This window comes from Oncorhynchus keta, chromosome 24 (genome assembly GCF_023373465.1).
Source record: "Oncorhynchus keta strain PuntledgeMale-10-30-2019 chromosome 24, Oket_V2, whole genome shotgun sequence".
Taxonomy (NCBI): Eukaryota; Metazoa; Chordata; class Actinopteri; order Salmoniformes; family Salmonidae; genus Oncorhynchus; species Oncorhynchus keta.
In genome coordinates this window covers 43,852,407-43,874,496 of record NC_068444.1, presented here as the reverse complement: position 1 = coordinate 43,874,496, position 22,090 = coordinate 43,852,407, and the positions used below count along the sequence as shown (strand labels likewise).

The 22,090-nt window shown below is 41.6% G+C and overlaps 1 protein-coding gene across 1 annotated transcript; it reads left to right on the top strand.

Moving 5' to 3' along the window:
• The first annotated feature begins 7,666 nt into the window (after positions 1-7,666).
• On the top strand, positions 7,667-15,495 carry LOC118357595 (fructose-bisphosphate aldolase A). Its single transcript, XM_035734867.2, has 7 exons — positions 7,667-7,828; positions 10,663-10,779; positions 10,967-11,233; positions 11,476-11,636; positions 13,966-14,224; positions 14,522-14,721; positions 15,027-15,495. The coding sequence occupies exons 2-7, from the start codon at positions 10,668-10,670 to the stop codon at positions 15,117-15,119; spliced, it is 1,092 nt and encodes a 363-aa protein (XP_035590760.1). The 5' UTR covers positions 7,667-7,828; positions 10,663-10,667; the 3' UTR covers positions 15,120-15,495.
• Positions 15,496-22,090: the final 6,595 nt, after the last annotated feature.

Genomic DNA, 22,090 nt, shown 5'->3' with positions numbered 1-22,090 from the left:
TCTGTCTACCAACAAAGATGCAATGGCTGTTCAGATGAGTAGGAAGAGACTCAGCCTAGGATAAATGGTTAAATATTAGTGTTTGTGTGAATGTCTTTTGTCGATTCAGCTGTTCTATCCTTTGGAAAGAATAAACTTGGTTTAAGCATTCACAGTGCCTGCTGAGTTCTTACTCCGATAAGGAGGAATTGGCTTTGGGGGTGACCAGTAAAATATACCTGCTGGAATGTGTGTTACGAGTGGGTGCTGCTATGGTGACCAGTGAGCTGAGATAAGGCGGGGCTTTACCTAGTAAAGACTTATAGATGACCTGGAGCCAGTGGATTTGGTGACAAATATGAAGCGAGGGTCAGCCAACGAGAGCATACAGGTCGCAGTGGTGGGTAGTAAATGGGGCTTTGGTGACAAATCGGGTGGCACTGTGATAGACTTCATCCAATTTGCTGAGTAGAGTGTTGGAGGCTATTTTGTAAATGACATCGCCGAAGTCAAGGATCGGTAGGATAGTCCGTTTTACGTGGATATGTTCAGCATGAGTGAAGGAGGCTTTGTTGCAAAATAGGAAGCCGATTCAAGATTTTATTTTGGATTGGAGATGCTTAATATGAGTCTGGAAGGAGAGTTTACAGTCTAACCAGACAACTAGGTATTTGTAGTTGTCCACATATTCTAAGTCAGAACCGTTCAGAGTAGTGATGCTGGACAGGCGGGCAGGTGCGGGCAGCGATCAGTTGAAGAGCATTCATTTGGTTTTACTTGAATTTAAGAGCAATTGGAGGCCAGGGAAGGAGTGTTGTATGGAATTGAAGCTCATCTGGAGGTTAGTGTCCAAAGAAGGGCCAGAAGTTTACAGAATGGTGTCGTCTGCTTAGAGGTGAATCAGAGAATCACCAGCAGCAAGACCTACATCATTGATGTATACAGAGAAAAGAGTCGGCCCGAGAATTGAACTCTTTTCTCTGTATACATCAATGATGTAGTAAAAGGGTCCAGGCCAATTGGCAAAATAGGTATTGTAGCCCAAGAAAATTGGCTGATGGACCTCTACAGCTAACAGTCCGATATGCTCTAGACAGCTAGTGGGCCGCGGCTAGCAGGCTAGTAGATGGGCATTCAGGGGACGTTGCGACGGAGAAGCCTGTTTGAAAACCCCCTCTGCCGGTTTACGTCGGTAGACCAGTCGTGAAGGACAAAGACTTACATTGTAAAATATACAAAACCCAGTCAGTAAGCTGTACAACATCCCTAAATCATACAGATGGGCCCAAAACAGCACAGATTAATTCCAAAAAAAACAATCAAAGAGATTAAATTAAAGTACTATTGGACACTTTTTGGGGAAAATCATACCCTCACAGCATTGAACGAGTACATTTAACTGTTGAAAATATTAATTATATATTTAAAAGAACGGCAACAAAATCCCAATTGAAGTCAATTAAAAAAGGTTTGCTGGTTTGACAAAGAATGCAAACTTCTGATGACAGAATTAAGGACATTTTCAAATCAAAAACATAAATATCTAAGCAACAAGTTTTACCCTTTGAATATTGAGACACTTAAACATTATAAGAACATCAAGATAAAAAAAAAAATAGTGAACATACCCGAAAACAACTGTACTTGGGAGTCCATAAATTCAAATTCTTTCTTCGACCATTGGAAGTCAACCAACAAACAAAAACCAGAAGAATTGGCAATCCAAAATGGAGTTAAATGGATGAAAACTTGAAAAAAAAACTATTTGCAATCCAATCAGTAGGCACAAAACAAGAGACCAAAGATATTGATGACACATTGGAATTGATTCTAAAAGAACCCAAATTAAATTAGATTTCACCATCTTTAACTAGGTTTCCATCCAACCTTTTTATGAGAGTAAAGTACATGCAGTGTTGGGGAGTAACGGATTACAAAAAACGGTAACTGTAATCCGATAGCGTTTATTCAAGTTGGATAATCTTTGGATGCCGACAGCAGTCGCACCATTGGAAGACATAGCTTGGACTACCGATACTTTTGGAAAACTATATGATTATTTTGAGGATTACTTTTAAATTCGGAATGGATGTTTGTGAAAAAACTATCTTTGACACTTCTCTGTTAACTCAATGACATTCAAATCAGCATTGAAAAAAAGGCACAAGTTTCAGTTTGTTCCATCTGAGCGAGTCTGACCACAAGTCAGAGACCACTATGATGACACACCAAATGTGTTTGATGGATGGCGGGAAAAGAGCAGGAATAGGCTTTTATAGGCTACAGTCCAAGCTATGTCTTCCAATGGTGCGACTGCTGTCTCGGCATCCAAAGATTATCCAACTTGAATAAACGCTTGGAGGTAAGGATGACAGCAGAGGTGTCGTCTACGGTGATACGGATATCATTTATTATTGATATCTACACCGCGTATTGATGTGAATCACACTGCTGCTCTCTCATTTAGCTACAGTATTTGTGCCTTACGGCTTGTGGTTGTTGTGGATGACTGTTCACAAATCTAAATGTGTATTTGAACCCAATAATGGTTGAATTCAAGAAGTTTAAGCTGCCTACCAATCATTGTTTTTGAAACCAGTGAACAGCCAGTGAAAAAAACACTGATTCTTGAAAAATATAACTTCGAAATGCCCCATGAGAAACCAAAATGTAACCTTGTTTTTCTCCAATGTTTGTGAACATTGTAAATGTAAACAAACACTGCATAGCCTCATAACATGGTTAAAACAATAATGTTGATATCATGGATGGTCAATCCTTGCATCCATAGCCCTGTCTATTAATCTGAGATTGGTTACATTTCTCCAGGCCCGTCCCTCAGCTTTTTACCAAAACAGAGGCGGGGTGCCCACTTAAAAAAAAAAACATTTGTGGATTTGCCCTTTAAACAGCTGCATATTACCAAGATATCAAAGTGTCACCAACAAATAGGTAAACAATAGGCCTATAGCAAATGCAGCATATGGAATTAATTTTTCACATGTAAATAGCACTTTTAAGTAGTGCTCAAAGCATGTCATTCCATGAGCGCAGGATTTATTTTTTAACTCGACTCAATGAGCCCAATCAGTCCTCCATGACAACAAAATCATAAACAACAGAGTAGGGCTGGCTAATAAATCCTTCGTTTTGGGGTCATGCTCAGGTAAAACAATTTGGCTAATCTATACTTCCATATTTCCAATATATGGAAAATAACATTTATTGGAAGTAATACAATTCTGATAGACTTCGGTTTTTAATGTAAATATATAATTTAATCATATATAGTATATATATAGAAAGTGATGTGCTAGAAGAAGCCAACATAGCTAATCCATAAAGTAAAATGTAACGTCCATATGGCCAGCTTTGTAAACTTTAACATTGAGCAATAGATGTCGTTCAATTGGTAACATACATTTTTCTCTTCTTCTAAAGCCTCTAAAGTAATCTAAAAGTAACTGAATGTAATCAGATTACGTTACTGAGTTTGGATAATCCAAAAGTTACATAACTGATTACAATTCTGGACAGGTAACTAGTAACTGTAAAGGATTACATTTAGAAAGTAACCTACCCAACCCTGAGTACATGTAGGATAAAAATCTAATGACAGGCCTGATGGAAATAGAACATTTGCTGGTGATCTTTCCAAATATCGCTAAAAATAAATACGCTAGACAAGGTGGGATCTTTTTGTGTCTGTAAAATTAATTATTTCAGAAATGGCAGTGGAAATGCCTTTATGCGCAAATATTGATAAAATAACCATTCTATTGAAGTGAACTTAGTCATTCGATGATGTGGTGTGTGGTCCTCCCACTACGAATTGGGAAACCTTGCAGTTTATTAGGCTACACGTGTAAAAAAAAACTTATGATGAACTTCACAGGGTGGTGAAAGTGCAAGGTGATCTTGATGTTCCTTTCCAATACATATCGAGGGTCTGATTCTGGTGACATCATGATCGATGGTTGACTGCCATTTGACAAATAAAATATACTCGCTCTTATCCATAATAATCTCATCATGTAGACCAGCCTACCCGCACTGTATCTGAAAGCTGTTGACTAGAGCGCACATGCCAAGACCAGAGTAGACACATTTTGTCACGCCCTCACCTTAGAGCTCCTTTTATTTCTCTATTTGGTTAGGTCAGTGTGTGATTAGGGTGGGCATTCTAGTTTTTCGTTTCTATGTTGGTCTGGTATGGTTCCCAATCAGAGGCAGCTGTCTATCATTGTCTCTGATTGGGGATCGACTTTAGGCAGCCTTTTCCCACCTGTTGTTTGTGGGATCTTGTTCATGTATTGTTGTTTGTGAGCACTGCATAGCTTCACGTTTCGTTTTGCGCTTTATTGTTTTCCGTGAGTTTCATTTAATTAAATACGTGTAACTCTACGCACGCTGCGCCTTGGTCCAGTTATTCCTACGTCCGTGACACATTTGCTATTTAACGCAAACGTTTTTGTGACAAAAGTATTGGTAGAGCTGAAAATGCAATAAAAACACATTGAATTTAGATTTTTATTTTTAAATGAAAAAGTATATTTTGTGTTTACTACATCATCACTGTGATTTTTATCTACTTCACAAACCACTGCCAAACCAACAAAGCCTCACGACAGCACTTGGGAAAACATTACAAAATCTAAACTTAAATGCTATTTGGCCGTAAACAGAGAATACAAATGGCAGACTATCTGACCACAGTGACTGATAGAAAACTGAGTAAAAGATGTACAATGTACAGACTCAGTGAACATAGTCTTGACAAGAGTGGTGATGTTGTTGGTCCATGACAAATCCTCTGTGATGTGGACGCGGAGGAATTTAAAACTTGAAACTTTCTCTACTGTAGTCCCGTTGATGTGGATCGGTCATGTTCCCTCCTCTGCTTCCTGAAGTCAAGGTTGTTATCATGAGGTTGTTGTCATGACACCACAATGACAGTTCACTTACCTCCTCCCTATAGGCTGACTTGTCGTTGTTGGTTATCAGGCCTACAACCGTGGTGCCGTCAGAAAACTTGACGATGGAGTTTGTGTCGTGCTAAATCACGCAGTCGTGGGTGAACAGGGAGTACATCAGAGGACTGAGGACACACCCCTGGGGGGCACTGTCTTAAGAGTCAGTGTGGAAGAGGTACTGTTGCCAATCCTCACAACCTGTGTGCAAAATACCACAGTGTGCAATTATCGCAGCAAAATGTGTGACCTTTTGTGATAAGAAAACAAACACCAAAGTAAATTAAACCAAGACATATATGTATCTGTTTATTTAATTTCCCTTTCCATTTGTACTTCTACTTTTTATACAGACAGCATATGCTCTTGCACACACGTTAGCTTGCTGAGCGGGCCCTCGTGAAATGTGCTAGTAGTTGAATTTGTCTGTGAGCAATTTTATCTTCATTTATAGGCTACAGACCAATACACTTGTTTTTGTGTTTGTTTTTGTACATAATTAATAATTTAACATTTCAGACATCTTTGTCATTTGAAACTTTTACGTGTTTAAAGTTAACTGTTAATTTGTGATTGTTTATTTCACTTCCTTTGGCAATGTTAACATACAGTATATTTATCATGCCAATAAAGCCCATTGAATTGAATTGAGAGAGAGAAACATAGTTGTCTCTCTCTCTCTGACCACTGTGACCCAAAATTATGGAAAGCTTTGACCATGTGCAGACTCAGTGAGCATGGCCTTGCTATTGAGAAAGGCCGCCGTAGGCAGACATGGTGCTCATGTAAGACAGGCTATGTGCACACTGCCCACAAAGCAAGGTGGAAACTGAGCTGCACTTCCTAACCTGCCAAATGTATGTCCAAATTAGAGATGCATATTTCCATCAGATTACACAGACCCACAAAGAATTAGAAAACAAATCAAATTTTATCGATTGGGTGAAATACCACATTGTACAATCATAGCAGCAAGATTTGTGGCCTATTGCCGCAAGAAAAGGGCAACCAGAGAAGAACAAGCATCATTGTAAATACAACCCATATTTATTTATTTCCCCTTTTGTAGTTGAACTATTTGCACATTGTTACAACACTGTATATAGATAGACATACCATGACATTTGAAATGTCTTTACTGTTCATGTATTATCTATTTTACTTGCTTTGGCAATGTAAACATATGTTTCCCATGCCAATATAGACCCTTTGAATCGAATTGAATTGAGAGAGAAAACCGATGCAGATGAATGCAATAGACCTATGTGTACACTACTTGAAGCATATCTATGTGTCAATCTCATTGAATGCTTTCAGGAATGAAGGTAAGGCCCAGATGCAGACAACGTCGCATTAACAATAGTTTAATATTCCAACAGGGGCAGGCAATAGACAGGTCAAGGCAGGCAGGGGTCAGTAAACCAGAGGTGGGGCGAAGGTACAGGTTGGTCCTTCTGTAGCACAGTTGGTAGAGCATGGCGCTTGTAACGCCAGGGTAGTGGGTTCGATTCCCGGGACCACCCATACGTAGAATGTATGCACACATGACTGTAAGTCGCTTTGGATAAAAGCGTCTGCTAAATGGCATATATTATTATTATTATATTACAGGTCGGTAGGCAGGGTCAGGGACAGGCAGAGTGGTCAGGCAGGTGGGCTCAGAGTAAGGACAGGCAAGGGTCAAAAGCGGGAGGGCAAGAAAAGAGAGACTAGAAAAAGCAGCTGAGACACAAAATGCTGAGACACAAAATGCTGGTTGACGAACAAACAAAATGAACTGGCAACGGACCAACAGAGAACACAGGTATAAATACACAGGAGATAATGGGGAAGATGGACACCTGGAGGGGGGTGGAGACAAGCACAAAGACAGGAGAAACACATCAGGGTGACAAATGCAATGTATTAACTTAGGCATCATGTCTCTAGGGGTCAATATTGTGGGGCTAATCTCCCTCCCATTTAATTCAAAGTATTTGCATAAGCGTCATGTTCCTTGAGGCTTATCTTTTTGCAAAATTATACCAGATTGATGCTTATCAATGATATCATGCTGAAAAGTGTTTGTTTTTTACAGGGTAAAAGTCATAACCCATCAAAAGGAATCTAATTTGAATAGGCAGTACCAAAGTAGAATCAATCCCGATTCAAAGTCAACAGGTATAATGTATTACGATGTAGTTTTAACATGTCATAAGCATGTATGAGCCCTTTATAATGTTTTATAATCATCTCAGTTGAACATTTCTTACATAGACAGATATATAATATTAAGCTTTATAATAAGACATAGAGGCTCATACATACTTATAACAAGTAATAAATATTTAACTGTGTTACCAAAGTGTTAGAGAGCATCTCAGCTCTTTCCGCCTCTCTTCCATAGATTTTGCTTCCTATTCCCCTCTTTTTTACTCCTATATGGTCCTGTGTGGCTAGTTGGTAGAGCACGGTTCTTGCAATTTAATGAGCATGGCTCTTGCAACTTAATGATCATGGGTTTGATTCCCACTGGGATGAACCATATTGAAATGTGTGCATGCACTACTGTAAGTTGCTTTGGATAAAAGTGTCTACTAAATGGCATATATCATATTATTTTCTATTACTATGTGCACCAACTCTTATCTGTTCTCCCCTTCCTTCTCTCACTCTTTGCCCTTTCCGCGATAACATGGGACGCTTAGCTGCGTTACTACGTTTTTTGTAAGTCATCGCCCTTCTCTGGTTGCGTGCTGTTCTTATTTTAGCCAGGCAGCTGACATATGAGAGGTCACACTGGGAGGATAAATAGTGGCTCAGGCAGGCGAGGAGGTTGTCGCAAACTTTAGTTGGATCTTCTCTCCTCTCTTCTCCCGGCTCTCCTACAACCCTCCAAGGTAAAGGAATCAAATCATATCTTAATAAGTCAAATCAAATGTTATTGAGGCTCTGGCTGATTGTACTTTATACTTTAATATATTGCTCGTGCAGTATGAGTGTGATATCTAATTGAAAGAGGAACTTCTATGAGACTGCAAGAGCCAATGCTCGAGTAGGATTTTCAGCAGCATTGTCGTTATTATACAATCAATGATGCATCAATTGCTAACAAAATGATTATGCATTAGACACATCTCTATGCTCAAAACATTCACACAAGATTGATCTCTTAAATGCTCACTCAAGTTAGCATACCATAATGTTGCTTTGCTGCATTTGGTATCATTGCTTCATTGCTTTACGCTCGCCTCCTTAGACCATAGCTTTTGCTCACGCTGTTAAATGCTTTAACTTAGCCTATACTGTACTTAATAACTGTAGTGTACTACAAATACTGCACAGAACGAATTCTCTATATAGCGCTGTCAAATCAAATCAAAGTTTATTGGTCTTAGTTCTGAAACCTCCACACTGAGTTAGCATCTGGAGGGGCCTGCACACACAGTACTTTTTACACCTACATATGTTTCAACGTTTATATTTGTTTGGATAAAGGAGGGGTATTGTGGAGGGGAAGGGAAGGGAGCACCCAAAGGAAAGGTCAGGGTTAAGAGAGACTAGAAAATCAAAAAGGTCATTCATATGCCCCGCAATATGCAACTTCTCAGGGAAGTCAGGAACCAATATACTCAGGCAGTTAGGAAAGCTAAGGCTAGCTTTTTCAAACAGAAACTTGCTTCCTGTAGAACTAATTCCAAAAAGCTTTGGGACACTGTAAAGTCCATGGAGAATAAGAGCACCTCCTCCCAGCTGCCCACTGCACTGAGGATAGGAAACACTGTCACCACCGATAAATCTATGATAATCGATCATTTCAATAATCATTTTTCTACGGCTGGCTACGCTTTCCACCTGGCTACCCCAACCCCGGCCAACATCTCAGCACCCCCTGCAGCATCTTGCCCCCCCCCCCCTCCCGCTTCTCCTTCACCCAAATCCAGACAGCTGATGTTCTGAAAGAAACGCACAATCTGGATCCCTACAAATCAGCTGGGCTAGACAATCTGGACCCTCTCTTTCTAAAATGATCCGCCGAAATTGTTGCAACCCCTATTACCAGCCTATTCAACCTCTCTTTTGTATCGTCTGAGATCCCCAATGATTGGAAAGCTGCCGCGGTCATCCCCCTCTTCAAAAGGGGGAGACACTCTCGACCCAAACTGTTATAGACCTATATCCATCCTGCCCTGCCTTTTTAAGGTCTTCGAAAGCCAGGTTAATAAACAGATCACCGACCATTTCGAATCCCACCGTACCTTCTCCACTATGCAATCTGGTTTCCGAGCTGGTCATGTGTGCACCTCAGCCACGCTCAAGGTCCTAAACGATATCATAACCGCCATCGATAAAAGACAGTACTGTGCAGCGTCTTCATCGACCTGGCCAAGGCTTTTGACTCTGTCAATCATTGCATTCTTATCGGCAGACTCAACAGCTTTGGCTTCTCAAATGATTGCCTCGCCTGGTTCACCAACTACTTCTCAGATAGAGTTCAGTGTGTCAAATCGGAGGGCCTGTTGTCTGGACCCCTGGCAGTCTCTATGCACCGGGTTCAATTCTCGGGCCGACTCTTTTCTCTGTATATATCAATGATGTCGCTCTTGCTGCTGGAGAATCTCTGATCCACCTCTACGCAGACAACACCATTCTGTATACATCTGGCCCTTTTTTGGACACTGTGCTAACAAACCTCCAAACGAGCTTCAACACCATAATTAAATGCATTAAATGCTAGTAAATCTAAATGCATGGTCTTCAACCGATTGCTGCCCGCACCCTCGCTCCCGACTAGCATCACTACTCTGGACGGTTCTGACCTAGAATATGTGGACAACCACAAGTACCTACTTGTCTGGTTAGACTGTAAACTCTCCTTCCAGACTCAATTTAAGCATCTCCAATCCAAAATTAAATCTAGAATTGGCTTCCTATTTCTCAACAAAGCCTCCTTCACTCATGGAGCAAAACATACCCACGTAAAACTGACTCTCCTACCAATCCTTGACTTTGGTGATGTAATTTACAAAATAGTCCCCTACACTCTACTCAGTAAACTGGATGCAGTCTATCACAGTGCCATTTGTTTTGTCACCAAAGCCCCATATACTACCCACCACTACGACCTGTATACTCTCGTTGGCTGGCCCTCACTACAAATCTGTCGCTAAACCCACTGGCTCCGGGTCATCTATAAGTCCTTGCTAGGTAAAGCCCCACCTTATCTCAGCTCACTGGTCGCCATAGCAATACCCACCCGTAGCACATGCTCCAGCAGGTATATTTCACTGGTCCTCCCCAAAGCCAACACATGCTTTGTCCACCTTTCCTTCCAGTTCTCTGCTGCCAATGGCTGGAACGAATTGCAAAAATCTCTGAAGCTGGAGTCCTGTATCTCCCTCTCTAAATTTAAGCATCTGTTGTCAGAGCAGCTCACCGATCACTGTACCTATACACAGCCAATCTGTAAATACAGTTGAAGTCGGAAGTTTACATACACTTAGGTTGGAGTCATTAAAACTCGTTTTTCAACCACTCCACAAATTTCTTATAGTTTTGGCAAGTCAGTTAGGACATCTACGTTGTCCATGACCGCGAGGTGGGGGGTGGGGAGGGGACAACCAAATATATGCTACTTATCTGTCTGTATGCACTTCTGTGTATCTCAAGCCCTCTTTCTCTCCTCAGAACATGTCATGTTAACCAGTGTCTCCTGCCTTTTCCCTTCCCTTAGTCAAGATGCCTCACGCATTCCCTTTCCTCACTCCTGACCAGAAGAAGGAGCTTAGTGACATTGCTCACAAGATCGTCGCCAAGGGCAAGGGAATCCTCGCCGCTGATGAGTCTACCGGTATGCAAAGCGTGGCAAAAATCTTGGTTGCCCACACAGGCACACTATAGAATGAAAAGTCACACATGCAGAGACATACTCATAATCAGAGCAACTTCCGTGTTGAAAAATGTATATAAGATCATGTTTGCTCTATTTCATTCTGCGAATCTAATCCTCACTCCCTCTCTCACTTTCCACCCAACAGGCAGCGTTGCCAAGCGCTTCCAGAGCATCAACACTGAGAACACAGAGGAGAACAGGAGACTGTACCGTCAGCTGCTCTTCACCGCTGACGAGCGCGCCGGTCCTTGCATTGGTGGTGTCATCTTCTTCCACGAGACCCTGTACCAGAAAACCGATGCCGGCAAGACCTTCCCTCAGCACGTCAAGTCCAGAGGCTGGCTGGTAGGCATCAAGGTTGACAAAGGTGTCGTCCCCCTCGCCGGAACCAACGGAGAGACCACCACCCAGGGTAAAGAGGAAGAATAGAACATCTGTGGGATTCACAATTCATCTAAATACATACAGTACAACAACAACATACACGCAATCAATGCGACATACAATCAATCCCATTTGTTTATCGAGTCACAAAATGCCTGAATAGTATTCCAACCTTCCAACAATACACACATACAATACAAAACTTTTACAAAATACCCTCCCATACTCATCTCTTTTTTATGTCCCTGCCTCCATCCTTTTCTCCTTCAGGTTTGGATGGCCTGTATGAGCGTTGCGCCCAGTATAAGAAGGACGGTTGCGACTTTGCCAAGTGGCGTTGTGTGCTGAAAATCACCTCCACCACCCCCTCTCGCCTTGCTATCATGGAGAATTGCAATGTCCTGGCCCGTTATGCCAGCATTTGCCAGATGGTAAGAATCACATAGAAAATATCCTCTCTCGAGCCCTCAGTGGTCTTGTTAAATCATTGGCTTTAGTAGTTAAAAAGCCCAGTGTCAACAATTGCAAGTTTGTGTATTCAATTCCCCCTATGGGCCATAAGTTACCTTCGAATCATTGACTCTCTGTATACATGTGGGTTGCACTATATTAACTTTCATGAAATAAGCCATTATAAATGTATTAAATGCTTATAAATTCTTCATAAATTATTACAAATATTATAAATACATACCTAAGTGTTATTAAAAGTGTATAAAGTTAGTACCAGAACCAAGCAACTCTTTTTAGTTATTTTAAAGATATGAACACTACAGTATGTTTTGTCATGAGTAAGGTACAGCAGATTTTCTGGTATGTGCCTGGCCTTACTTGGTGGCTCAGTGTGTAGTGCTATCAGTGAGATATTGAGATAAATGAATAGAGTCAAATGTTTGGACACACCTACTCATTCCAGGGTTCTACATTATAAAATAATAGTGAAGACATCAAAACTATGAAATAACACATATGGAATCATATAGCAACCAAAAAAAGTGTTAAACAAATCAAAATATATTATATATTTGAGATTCTTCAAAGTAGCTACCCTTTGCCTTGATGACAGCTTTGCACACACTTGGCATTCTCTCAACCAGCTTCATGGGGTAGTCACCTGGAATGCATTTCAATTAACAGATGTGCCTTGATAAAAGTGAATTTGGGAAATGTATTTTCTTAATGCATTTGAGCCAATCAGTTTGTTGTGACAAGATAGGGATGGTATTCAGAAGATAGCCCTATTTGGTAAAATACAAAGTCCTTATTATCGCAAAAACAGCTCAAATAAGCAAAGAGAAATGACAGTCCATCATTACTTTAGGACAGGAAGGTCAATTAAAATGGATCGTTTCAAGAACTTTGAAAGTTTCATCAAGTGCAGTCGCAAAAACCACCAAGGGCTATGATGAAACTGGCTGTCGTGAGGACCACCACAGGAAAGGAAGACCCAGAGTTACCTCTGCTGCAGAGGATAAGTTCATTAGAGTTACCAGCCTCAGAAAATGCAGCCCAAATAAATTCTTCACAGAGTTCATATAACAGACACACCTCAACATCAACTGTTCAGAGGAGACTGCGTGAATCAAGCATTCATTGTCGGATTGCTGCAAAGAAACCACTACTAAAGGACACCAATAATAAGAAGAGATTTGCTTGGGCCAAGAAACACGAGAAATGGACATTAGACCGGTGGAAATCTGTCCATTGGTCTGACGAGTCCAAATTAGAAATGTTTGATTCTAACCGCTGTGTCTTTGTGAGACGCAGAGTAGGGGAACGGATGATCTCCGCATACGTAGTTCCCACCGCGAAGCATGGAGGAGGAGGTGCTTTACTGTTGACACTGTCAGTGATTTATTTAGAATTCAAGGCACCCTTTCTGCAGCGATACGCCATTCCATCTGGTTTGCGTTTGGTGGGACTATAATTCGTTTTTCAACAGGACAAGGACCAAACACACCTCCAGGCTGTGTAAGGGCTATTTGACCAAGAAGGAGAGTGATGGAGTGCTGCATCAGATGACCTGGCCTTCACTCGACCTCAACCCAATTGAGATGGTTTGGGATGAGTTGGACTGCAGAGTGAAGGAAAAGCAGCCAAAAAGTGTTCAGCATATGTGGGAACTCCTTCAAGGCCTTTGGAAAAGCATTCCAAGTAAAGCTGGTTGAGAGAATGCCAAGAGTGTTCAAAGCTGTCATCAAGGCAAAGGCTGGCTACTTTGAAGAATCTAAAAACGAAAATATATTTTGTTTAACACTTTTTTTATTTGTTCAACACTTTTTTTGGTTACTACTACTACTATGTGTTATTTCATAGTTTTGATGTCTTCACTATTATTCTACAATGTAGAAAATAGTCAAAGTAAAGAAAAACCCTTGAATGAGTAGGTGTTCTAAAACTTTTGACTGATACTGTATGTCAGTTAAATATCAGACAAGTAAATAACAGTAATTTCTGATCTCTTCACAACCATAGAGACAGAGACATCGGTTTAGCCAGGACTGCTCATTGTTGTAGGTCCCATAATCCTAGTAAAACAACACACACATATTACAAATCACACATTGGAAAATCACAATCTTAAAACACAGTTTCTCTGTTTGTTTTTATTGAATATATAGCTGTAGAGGGATAGAGAGGAAAGATAGAAGAGCCACCACTAAGGTCCCACTGTTCTGACTGTTAACTGTCATGATCAATGACATGCTCTGTTGGCTAAAAGTGTCTTTTATAGTAGTCATTAACTCTGCCCTCTGCTAGCACGGCATTGTCCCCATTGTTGAGCCCGAGATCCTCCCCGACGGTGACCATGACCTGAAGCGCACCCAGTACGTGACTGAGAAGGTCCTGGCCGCAATGTACAAGGCTCTGTCCGACCACCACGTCTACCTGGAGGGTACCCTCCTGAAGCCCAACATGGTCACTGCTGGACATTCCTGCTCACACAAGTACACCCACCAGGACATCGCCATGGCCACCATTACCGCCCTGCGCCGTACCGTGCCCCCAGCAGTCCCTGGTGAGCGGCCGACAACACACTGAATACAGCCCAATATACAGTACAGAACGATACACTTATACATTTCTAAACTTCCAGCTTCACCCACTCACACGCAATGTTATCACACATTTTCACAAACACAAAAACTCGCCCTCTATGACTATGGCACTTTCATATACAGTGTTCAGTTACATTATTATATACAGCATGTTATTAAATATTTCACATACAAATGTAGACACAACAATTTGTTGATTGTATCTTTTTTCAATATTTTTTTTAAACAACCCCTCTCCTTACCTGCTTCACCCACAGGCATCACCTTCCTGTCCGGTGGCCAGTCTGAGGAGGAAGCCTCCATCAACCTGAATATCATGAACCAGTGCCCCCTGCACAGGCCATGGGCCATTACTTTCTCCTATGGCCGTGCCCTCCAGGCATCCGCCCTTAAGGCATGGGCTGGCAAGCCCGGGAACGGCAAGGCTGCCCAGGAGGAGTTCATCAAGAGAGCACTGGTACGAACAAACAAATATATTTTTTCCATTTATTTTCATATATTTTGCTTATATTTTACATGTGATTATTTATAGCTGTATAGAGGCCACATCCCACTGGGCACAGACGTCAAATCAACATCTATTTTACGTTGATTCAACGTCATTTCATTGAAATGACATGGAAACAACGTTGATTCAACCAGTGTGTGCCCAGTGGAATGTTTATAGTATGGATGTATAGGAAGTCACAATGTACAGTATATTCCACACTTCGAAAATATCAGCTGAAAACAAGTTGATGTTGTGCTTCTTTCATTCCACAGGCCAACAGCCTGGCCTGCCAAGGCAAGTATGTTTCTTCCGGAGACAGCGCCGCTGCTGGAGATTCACTGTTCGTGGCCAACCATGCTTATTAAGCATGGACACTCATCAGCATCCCTCTCCTAACCCTCCCTACAACCCCCTCCCCCACCATGTGCCATGTTGTTACTGGTACCACCTGTGCCATGTTATTTCTGGTACCTCCTAAAAGCCGTCTCTACTCGACCCTCTGCGACACCACTTGTTTGATACATCGATACGGAAAAAATTCAACGCCAACCTTTCTTTGGGCTCTTGCTTCAGAGAGAAGATTCAAAACAATTCAAGTTCTGCCTCCATTCCCTTAAGGTGAAATGATTTCCATCATCATGTTTTTACCCAACATGCAACATTATTCCTTAGTCTGTAACACCTAACTAATGTAATGTTTGTACTGGAGCCTTGGAATAAAGTATTTTACCCAACAATGTGTTACTTTGCTTCCTTCCTTATTGCATTTCATTGTAACTCTGAAAAAACTGACCTTACATCATTGAACATCCTGCTCGACTCAATGATCACTTCCTATTTATTTGGAATGTACTGTTGGATGTCGATAAATATTATCATAGAAACAAGTATTATGCTTCAGGTAAAACACAGATGCAGACAGCATCGAATTAACGACAGTTTATTAATCCAGCAGGAGCAGGCAAAAGAGAGGTCAAGGCAGGCAGGGGTCAGTAATCCAGATAGGTGGGGCAAAGGTACAGGACGGAAGGCAGGCTAAGGGTCAGGGTAGGCAGAAATGGCCACTCCGGCATCTAAAGCATCGGCCTACACCACAAACTGACGGGAAGGTCAGGATGAACCAAGACAGGTCAGTGGCAGAGGACCACGTGAATGGAACCTTGGCAGAGTTGTAAAGAAAAAGCCATATCTCCGACTGGCCAATAAAAATAAAAGATTAAGATGGGCAAAAAAACACAGACACTGGACAGAGGAACTCTGCCTAGAAGGCCAGCATCCCGGAGTCGCCTCTTCACTGTTGACGTTGAGACTGGTGTTTTGCGGGTACTATTTAATTAAGCTGCCAGTTGAGGACTTGTTTCTAAAACTAGACACTAATTTAGTTGTCCTCTTGCTCAGTTGTGCACCAGGGCCTCCCACTCCTCTTTCTATTCTGGTTAGAGCCAGTTTGTGCTGTTCTGTGAAGGGAGTAGTACACAGCGTTCAAAGAAATCTTCAGTTTCTTGGCAATTTATCACATGGAATAGCCTTCATTTCTCAGAACAAGAATAGACTGACGAGTTTCAGAAGAAAGGTCTTTGTTTCTGGCCATTTTGAGCCTGTAATCGAACCCACAAATGCTGATGCTCCAGATACTCAAATAGTCCAAAGAAGGCCAGTTGTATTGCTTCTTTAATCAGAACAACAGTTTTCAGCTGTGCTAACATAATTGCAAAAGGGTTTTCTAATGATAAATAAGCCATTTAAAATTATAAACTTGGATTAGCTAACACAACGTGCCATTGGAACACAGGAGTGATGGTTGCTGATAATGGGCCTCTGTACGCCTATGTAAATATTCCATTAAAAATAATCTGTTTTCCAGATTCTCTCTATTTCTCTTGCTTCTCCATTTTGGAAGAAACTGTTCAACTATTGCCTTTCTCTCTCTTTGAAGTCAACTACTCACCACATTTTATACACTGCAGTGCTATCTAGCTGTAGCTCATGCATTCAGTACTAGATTCATTCTCTGATCCTTTGATTGGGTGGACAACATGTCAGTTCATGCTGCAAGAGCTCTGATAGTTGTCATAATTACTATGTAAGTCTATGGAAGGGGGTGAGAACCATGAGCCTCCTAGGTTTTGTATCGAAGTTAATGTACCCAGAGGAGGACAGAAGCTAGCTGTCCTCCGGTTACACCATAATGCCACCCTACAGAGTGCTATTGAGGCTACTGTAGACCTTCTTTGCAAAATAGTGTGTTTTAATCAAGTATTTGGTGACTTGATTATATTTAGTATAGTTTGGTCTAAAAAGTGGGGTATAGAGATGAGGTAGGCATTCTTAAATCATGTTAAGTACTATTGTTGCAAACAGATGTGATGACCCTCCCACTCTGCCAAATTCTCTCTCTTTGCTCTCGTTTTCCTTAATAGGATGTCGGTGGGCGGAGCCGGGACGGTCGTCAGCGAAATGGGACACACCTGGGCTACGGGTGTAACCGGCTAGAGCATGACTGTATAAAATATGAGAAATAATTGGCATTTAAACAGAATTTGGAGCTTGCTAAAAATCAAGCAGCAACACGGGTGGCTAGAGCTGGTTAGGGAAGGAAAGCTCTCAGGAGAGTTTGCTCTGGGAAAGTAACCCAGATGTACCTAGGGGTCACTCTTTTAGTTGTGGCCTGGACACATTTGATATTGTTGGGAACTTACGGTTGTTGCCTAAATTTAATGAAAAGGACTCTGACTCTTTCTTTTCATTGTTTGAGTGTGTTGGTGACGCTAGGAATTGGCCTGATTCTGACTGCACTTTAATGTTGCAGTGTGTGTTGACTGATAAAGCGCAGGAAGCATATTCAGCTCTTAGTGTACACGACAGTGGCAGCTATGATAAGGTTAAATGGCTGTTACAGATTTATGAATTGGTTCCTGAGGCTTAACGCCAACGATTTCGAACTTTAAAAAGGATGATAAACAGACTCATGTTGAGTTTGCGTGAGAATTGTTTAAATCGCTGGTTCCGCCTCTGCAGTCATGAATTTCCAAGGCCTCTGATCTGATTATGTTAGAGCAATTTAAGGACACAATTCCTGATTGTATAGCCATGTACATTATTAACAAACGAAAAGTAAAGACTGTTGCTGAAGCTGCGGTTTTGGCGGACGAGAATGTTTTGACAAAAAGTGTCTTTGCAGAGCCCCATACTCGGAATGAGTGGGGGCATTCGGAGAGATTTGGGCCTCGATCACCGAGTTACTTTGGTTCACAGGCAGAGTTCTATTCAACTTGGGTTGAGCCTGACTCCTGTGGTAAAGCTGACTTTGGTTAATAGTCACTACTGTCAAGGTTCAGGTCATTGGAAAAACTACTGTCCAGTTCTCCGGGCTAGGGGTAAATTCAGTACGTGTGTTTAAGTTAAATCTAAGCTTACGGCGTTGACTGCGCCTGTTCCACATCAGTTCACTCCTGGCACATTGTCTCATGCCCAGGATCATGTGAAAGTCCATATTGACCCAAACTATTTACCTTTCATTACAGAGGGTTTTGTGTCTGTTAGGAAGTAAGGACCTAGTGCCAGTGAAGATCCTGAGGTTCTAATGAGGGGAATAGGTTTGAACACTGTCGGTTCCATTGCATAAACTGATGTTGGATTGTGTACTGGTGAAAGGCGAGGTTGTTGTGTGGGTGCGTCCTTCATTGCCTATTGAGGGTATCGACGTTATCCTTGGGAATAACTTGGCTGGTGAGCGTGTATGGCCTGTCGTGTTTGGTTTCCACTATCCCGTCTTTTATAGGTATTCCTGATGAGCTTGCAGTGTTTCCCCTGAGGTGTTCTCCTGGTGAAGTGACGCGTTCTGAGTCGTGGTGACCTGGTCACTGCGCCGACTAACGAGAATACCACAAAAGTCCTTCACTGTTTTCCCTGTTATCCCGTTATCTGTAACCCGCTCAGATCTAATCAATGCGCAACGGGATGACCCCACAGAAGAGTTCCGTGACCAAATTGTGCCTGTGGAACAGTTGGGAGATGTCGCCCATGGCTATTTTCTCCAAGAGGATGCCCTGATGAGAAAGTGGGTGTCTCATGGTAGTTTTCTGGGGGAGGTGATTAGTCAGGTTGTTGTACCAGTTTTGTGAGCTTTGTGAGTTGGTGTTGACAACTTCCAACAATGACGTTGCTGGATGTATGGGTGTGAGGGAAAACCTTTGACCTCTTGTCATTGCCAACAAAGGGTATATAACAAAGTATTGAGAAACTTTTGTTATTGACCAAATACTTTATTTTCCACCACAATTTGCAAATAAATTCATTAAAAATCCTACAATGTGATTTTTCTGGATTTCTTTTTCTCATTTTGTCTGTCATAGTTGAAGTGTACCTATGATGAAAATTACAGGCCTCATCTTTTTACGTTGGGGAACATGCACAATTGGTGGCTGACTAAATACTTTTTTGCCCCACTGTATATGGCAAGGTAAACGATCCCGGGTAAAAATAGCACATTTACAAAGAGGGAAAGACGTAGGAGGACTATAAACTGTATTCCCAGACAAGCATTTCACCAAATCCTAAATTGGTTTAGACATTATTCTTCTGCGCCCTAGCTGAGTATAGAGAAATATGTTGTCTCATATTGCCCTGGAAGAGGTGGTCTTCACTGAAATATCTGTTAAACAATGTAAACTAGGCTTTGGTCCTATTAGTCACATCAATTCTATTAGGTGCAAAATGTGAAACCAATGTAACTGGGACTCAAAATGGCATAATCTAATATTTTACAATAATGTGTGTGATCTGGAGGGTGGTCTTTTGCATCCCCCCCCAATGGTACAACTGTGGAATCTGTACCCTTACTGGTATCATGGAATGGTTTGATAACATGCTGTGATTTGAAAGATACATACACATTACCAGTTCACTACTTTTTTTTTCTCTATATTTACAACTTAGCTCAGCTATGCTGGCTATGGAGTCCCTTGGGAAACCCAACTACCAAAACATCCAATGTTGGAATTCTTAAGTTCTGGGCCACCGAAAAGACTGCTCTATATTAATACCTTTTGGCTCATATTCTGAGCTGGTCGTTAAGTATGCCCCACAGATCTACAGAGGTTACTCAATTATGTCTGTCACACCATTGAAAGTTGTATTTGACTCGCAGAAGCTTCCTACATGGTCACTTTTATGATTACAAACAGACTATATGAGTGGAGTTAGACTATCTGCAAAGAGAATTGTATTGGACTACGCTGGCTAGCGTATGAGCTCGATTTGGGCCTACCCCCACACTAAAGCTAGTTAGCGTTGCTAGCTAACGACTCAGAATAATGACCAAACTCACCCCTGGATGTGTCAATTTACAACAAATGACCCAGAACATTGCTGAATTGGAGGCGAGAGTGTCTATTCTTCATCAGATTGAAGATGAACAGCTGATCGACTCTTTTCTTGAGTCCGCCAAAAAATGTGGAGAACGAAGCCACTTGCCCATTGCTTGTCACCGCGGCAACTTTGTCCGGAAGCAAGTGGACCCCTGCCATCTAAACAATTTACAACGAAACAGCCCTACAACTAGCCCCAAACAACTTTCTATGATAATTGAACTAATCCTTGGTTCTCCTGTGATTTGAAAATCCTTTTTCTGCAAAAGAATCAAGCATGGGCCTTGGCGAGGAAAACTGGTTAAACAGCTGATTGGCTGCTTTTCAGGCAATTGAGAAATAAATGGTATTTAAAATGGTAAAAATCTAGGTATTTTCTTGATGCTATGAAGTCTGCTGGTGATCCCTCTAAATTCTGGAAAACTGTTAACTCACTTAAACCAGGAAACTCCTTGACTTCCCTGCCGAAGCAAATTACATCGGGATCAGTGACTGAACTGAAATTTGATGTTTTTAATAAGCATTTTATTTCTGCCTGTTTTCTTTACGAAATAAAAAATGGCCAACACGATCCTGACCGGTCTATTGTTTCAGCCCCTCAGCTGATGTGGAAAACAGTAAGCCGGTTTTTCATTTTCTAAAAGTCACAGAAGAAGTCTTATCTGCACTATCTGTGACTCCAACCTAAGTGACTTCAACTGTAAGTCATATTAGATCAGTGTCTAACACAAACTATGAGACAGGTATATTTTTAGCTAACCTTGACCAAAAATAACCTTACTTTGATTGATTTTACACCCGTTGCTACTCTACAAAATACATGAATAAAATACATTTTGAGGACTTTAAAACAAATCCTGGGGGAGTATGCCCAGACCCCCCTAAAAGAGGCTTAGCCCCTCTATCCATGAATCTCTAGGATCCACATGCTGTTCATATATTTTGACAATGAATCAAGCTGCACAGGTCACAGTTGCTCGTTAGATCAAGTGGTCAACTATGTAATCCAGATACTCTGATGCTTCCTCCAGATACCACATTACTTGAACACAACTGTTGAGATTTGGTTTTGCTTCAGCTTTCTGATGGGTTTACTAAAAGTAATCTGTTGGAAAACCCTGAGTTTATCTTATACACAGACGGTTCAAGCATGGTGGAAGGGAGTGTGAGAAAGGCAGGCTGGGCAGTTACTACAATGGACAATGTGATAGTGACAGGCACGTTAACTGCAGGGGCATCAGCACAGGTGGCAGAATGGTTGGCTTTGACAGAAGCATGCAAACAGGCTGAAGGGGAAAAACAGCTGATATCTGCACAGACTCAAGGTATGCTTTCTGTGTTAACCATGATTGTGGAAAATATGGAAAAACAGAGGATTCATGATATCACTGGGAGCTCCTGTGAAGAATGGACCAGGAGCTCTACTGAATGATCTCGTTGTTGATCGTTTCTCACGGTGCGTTGAACCCTACTAAAAAAGGAACCGCACAACACAAGAGTTAAAATTCTAATTCGAGAAATCATTCCCAGATGGGGATCCTGACTAAAGTGTGTCAGGAAGTAGCTCGTCTTCTGAACATAGACTGGCAACTACACCGCCCTTACCATCCTCGATCGAGTGGGCAGGTAGAACGCACAAATCTAGTTTTGAAAGAGAGACTTTCAAAGAAGCATCAAGAAGGGATAGCATGGCCAGATGCATTGCCCACGGTCTTATGTAGTATACGGGCAACGCATAACAAAACCACAGGGTTGAGTCCTTTTGAGGTCGACCCATGTCACTACCAGGCTCGTGCAAGCGGTTCATATAGACAGCGTTTGAAATCTAAAAACTGTAGAATTATCTAAAATAAGGACGCACTCCTCAGATCTGGAGGAGCTCTGAGGTGGGTTCTGTTCCTTCGTACCTCTTCTGAGTTTGTGTCCACCACATAGAAGCGTGGGGCATCCTCTTTCCTCAGCACTAT

Bases quoted from the DNA above. Each gene is read 5' to 3' on its own strand.
- LOC118357595 (XM_035734867.2), top strand. From the start codon at position 10,668: ATGCCTCACGCATTCCCTTTCCTCACTCCTGACCAGAAGAAGGAGCTT. The intron at 10,780-10,966 runs GTATGCAAAGCG...TCCACCCAACAG, and splicing joins CGCCGCTGATGAGTCTACCG to GCAGCGTTGCCAAGCGCTTC. The intron at 14,225-14,521 runs GTGAGCGGCCGA...CTTCACCCACAG, and splicing joins CGTGCCCCCAGCAGTCCCTG to GCATCACCTTCCTGTCCGGT.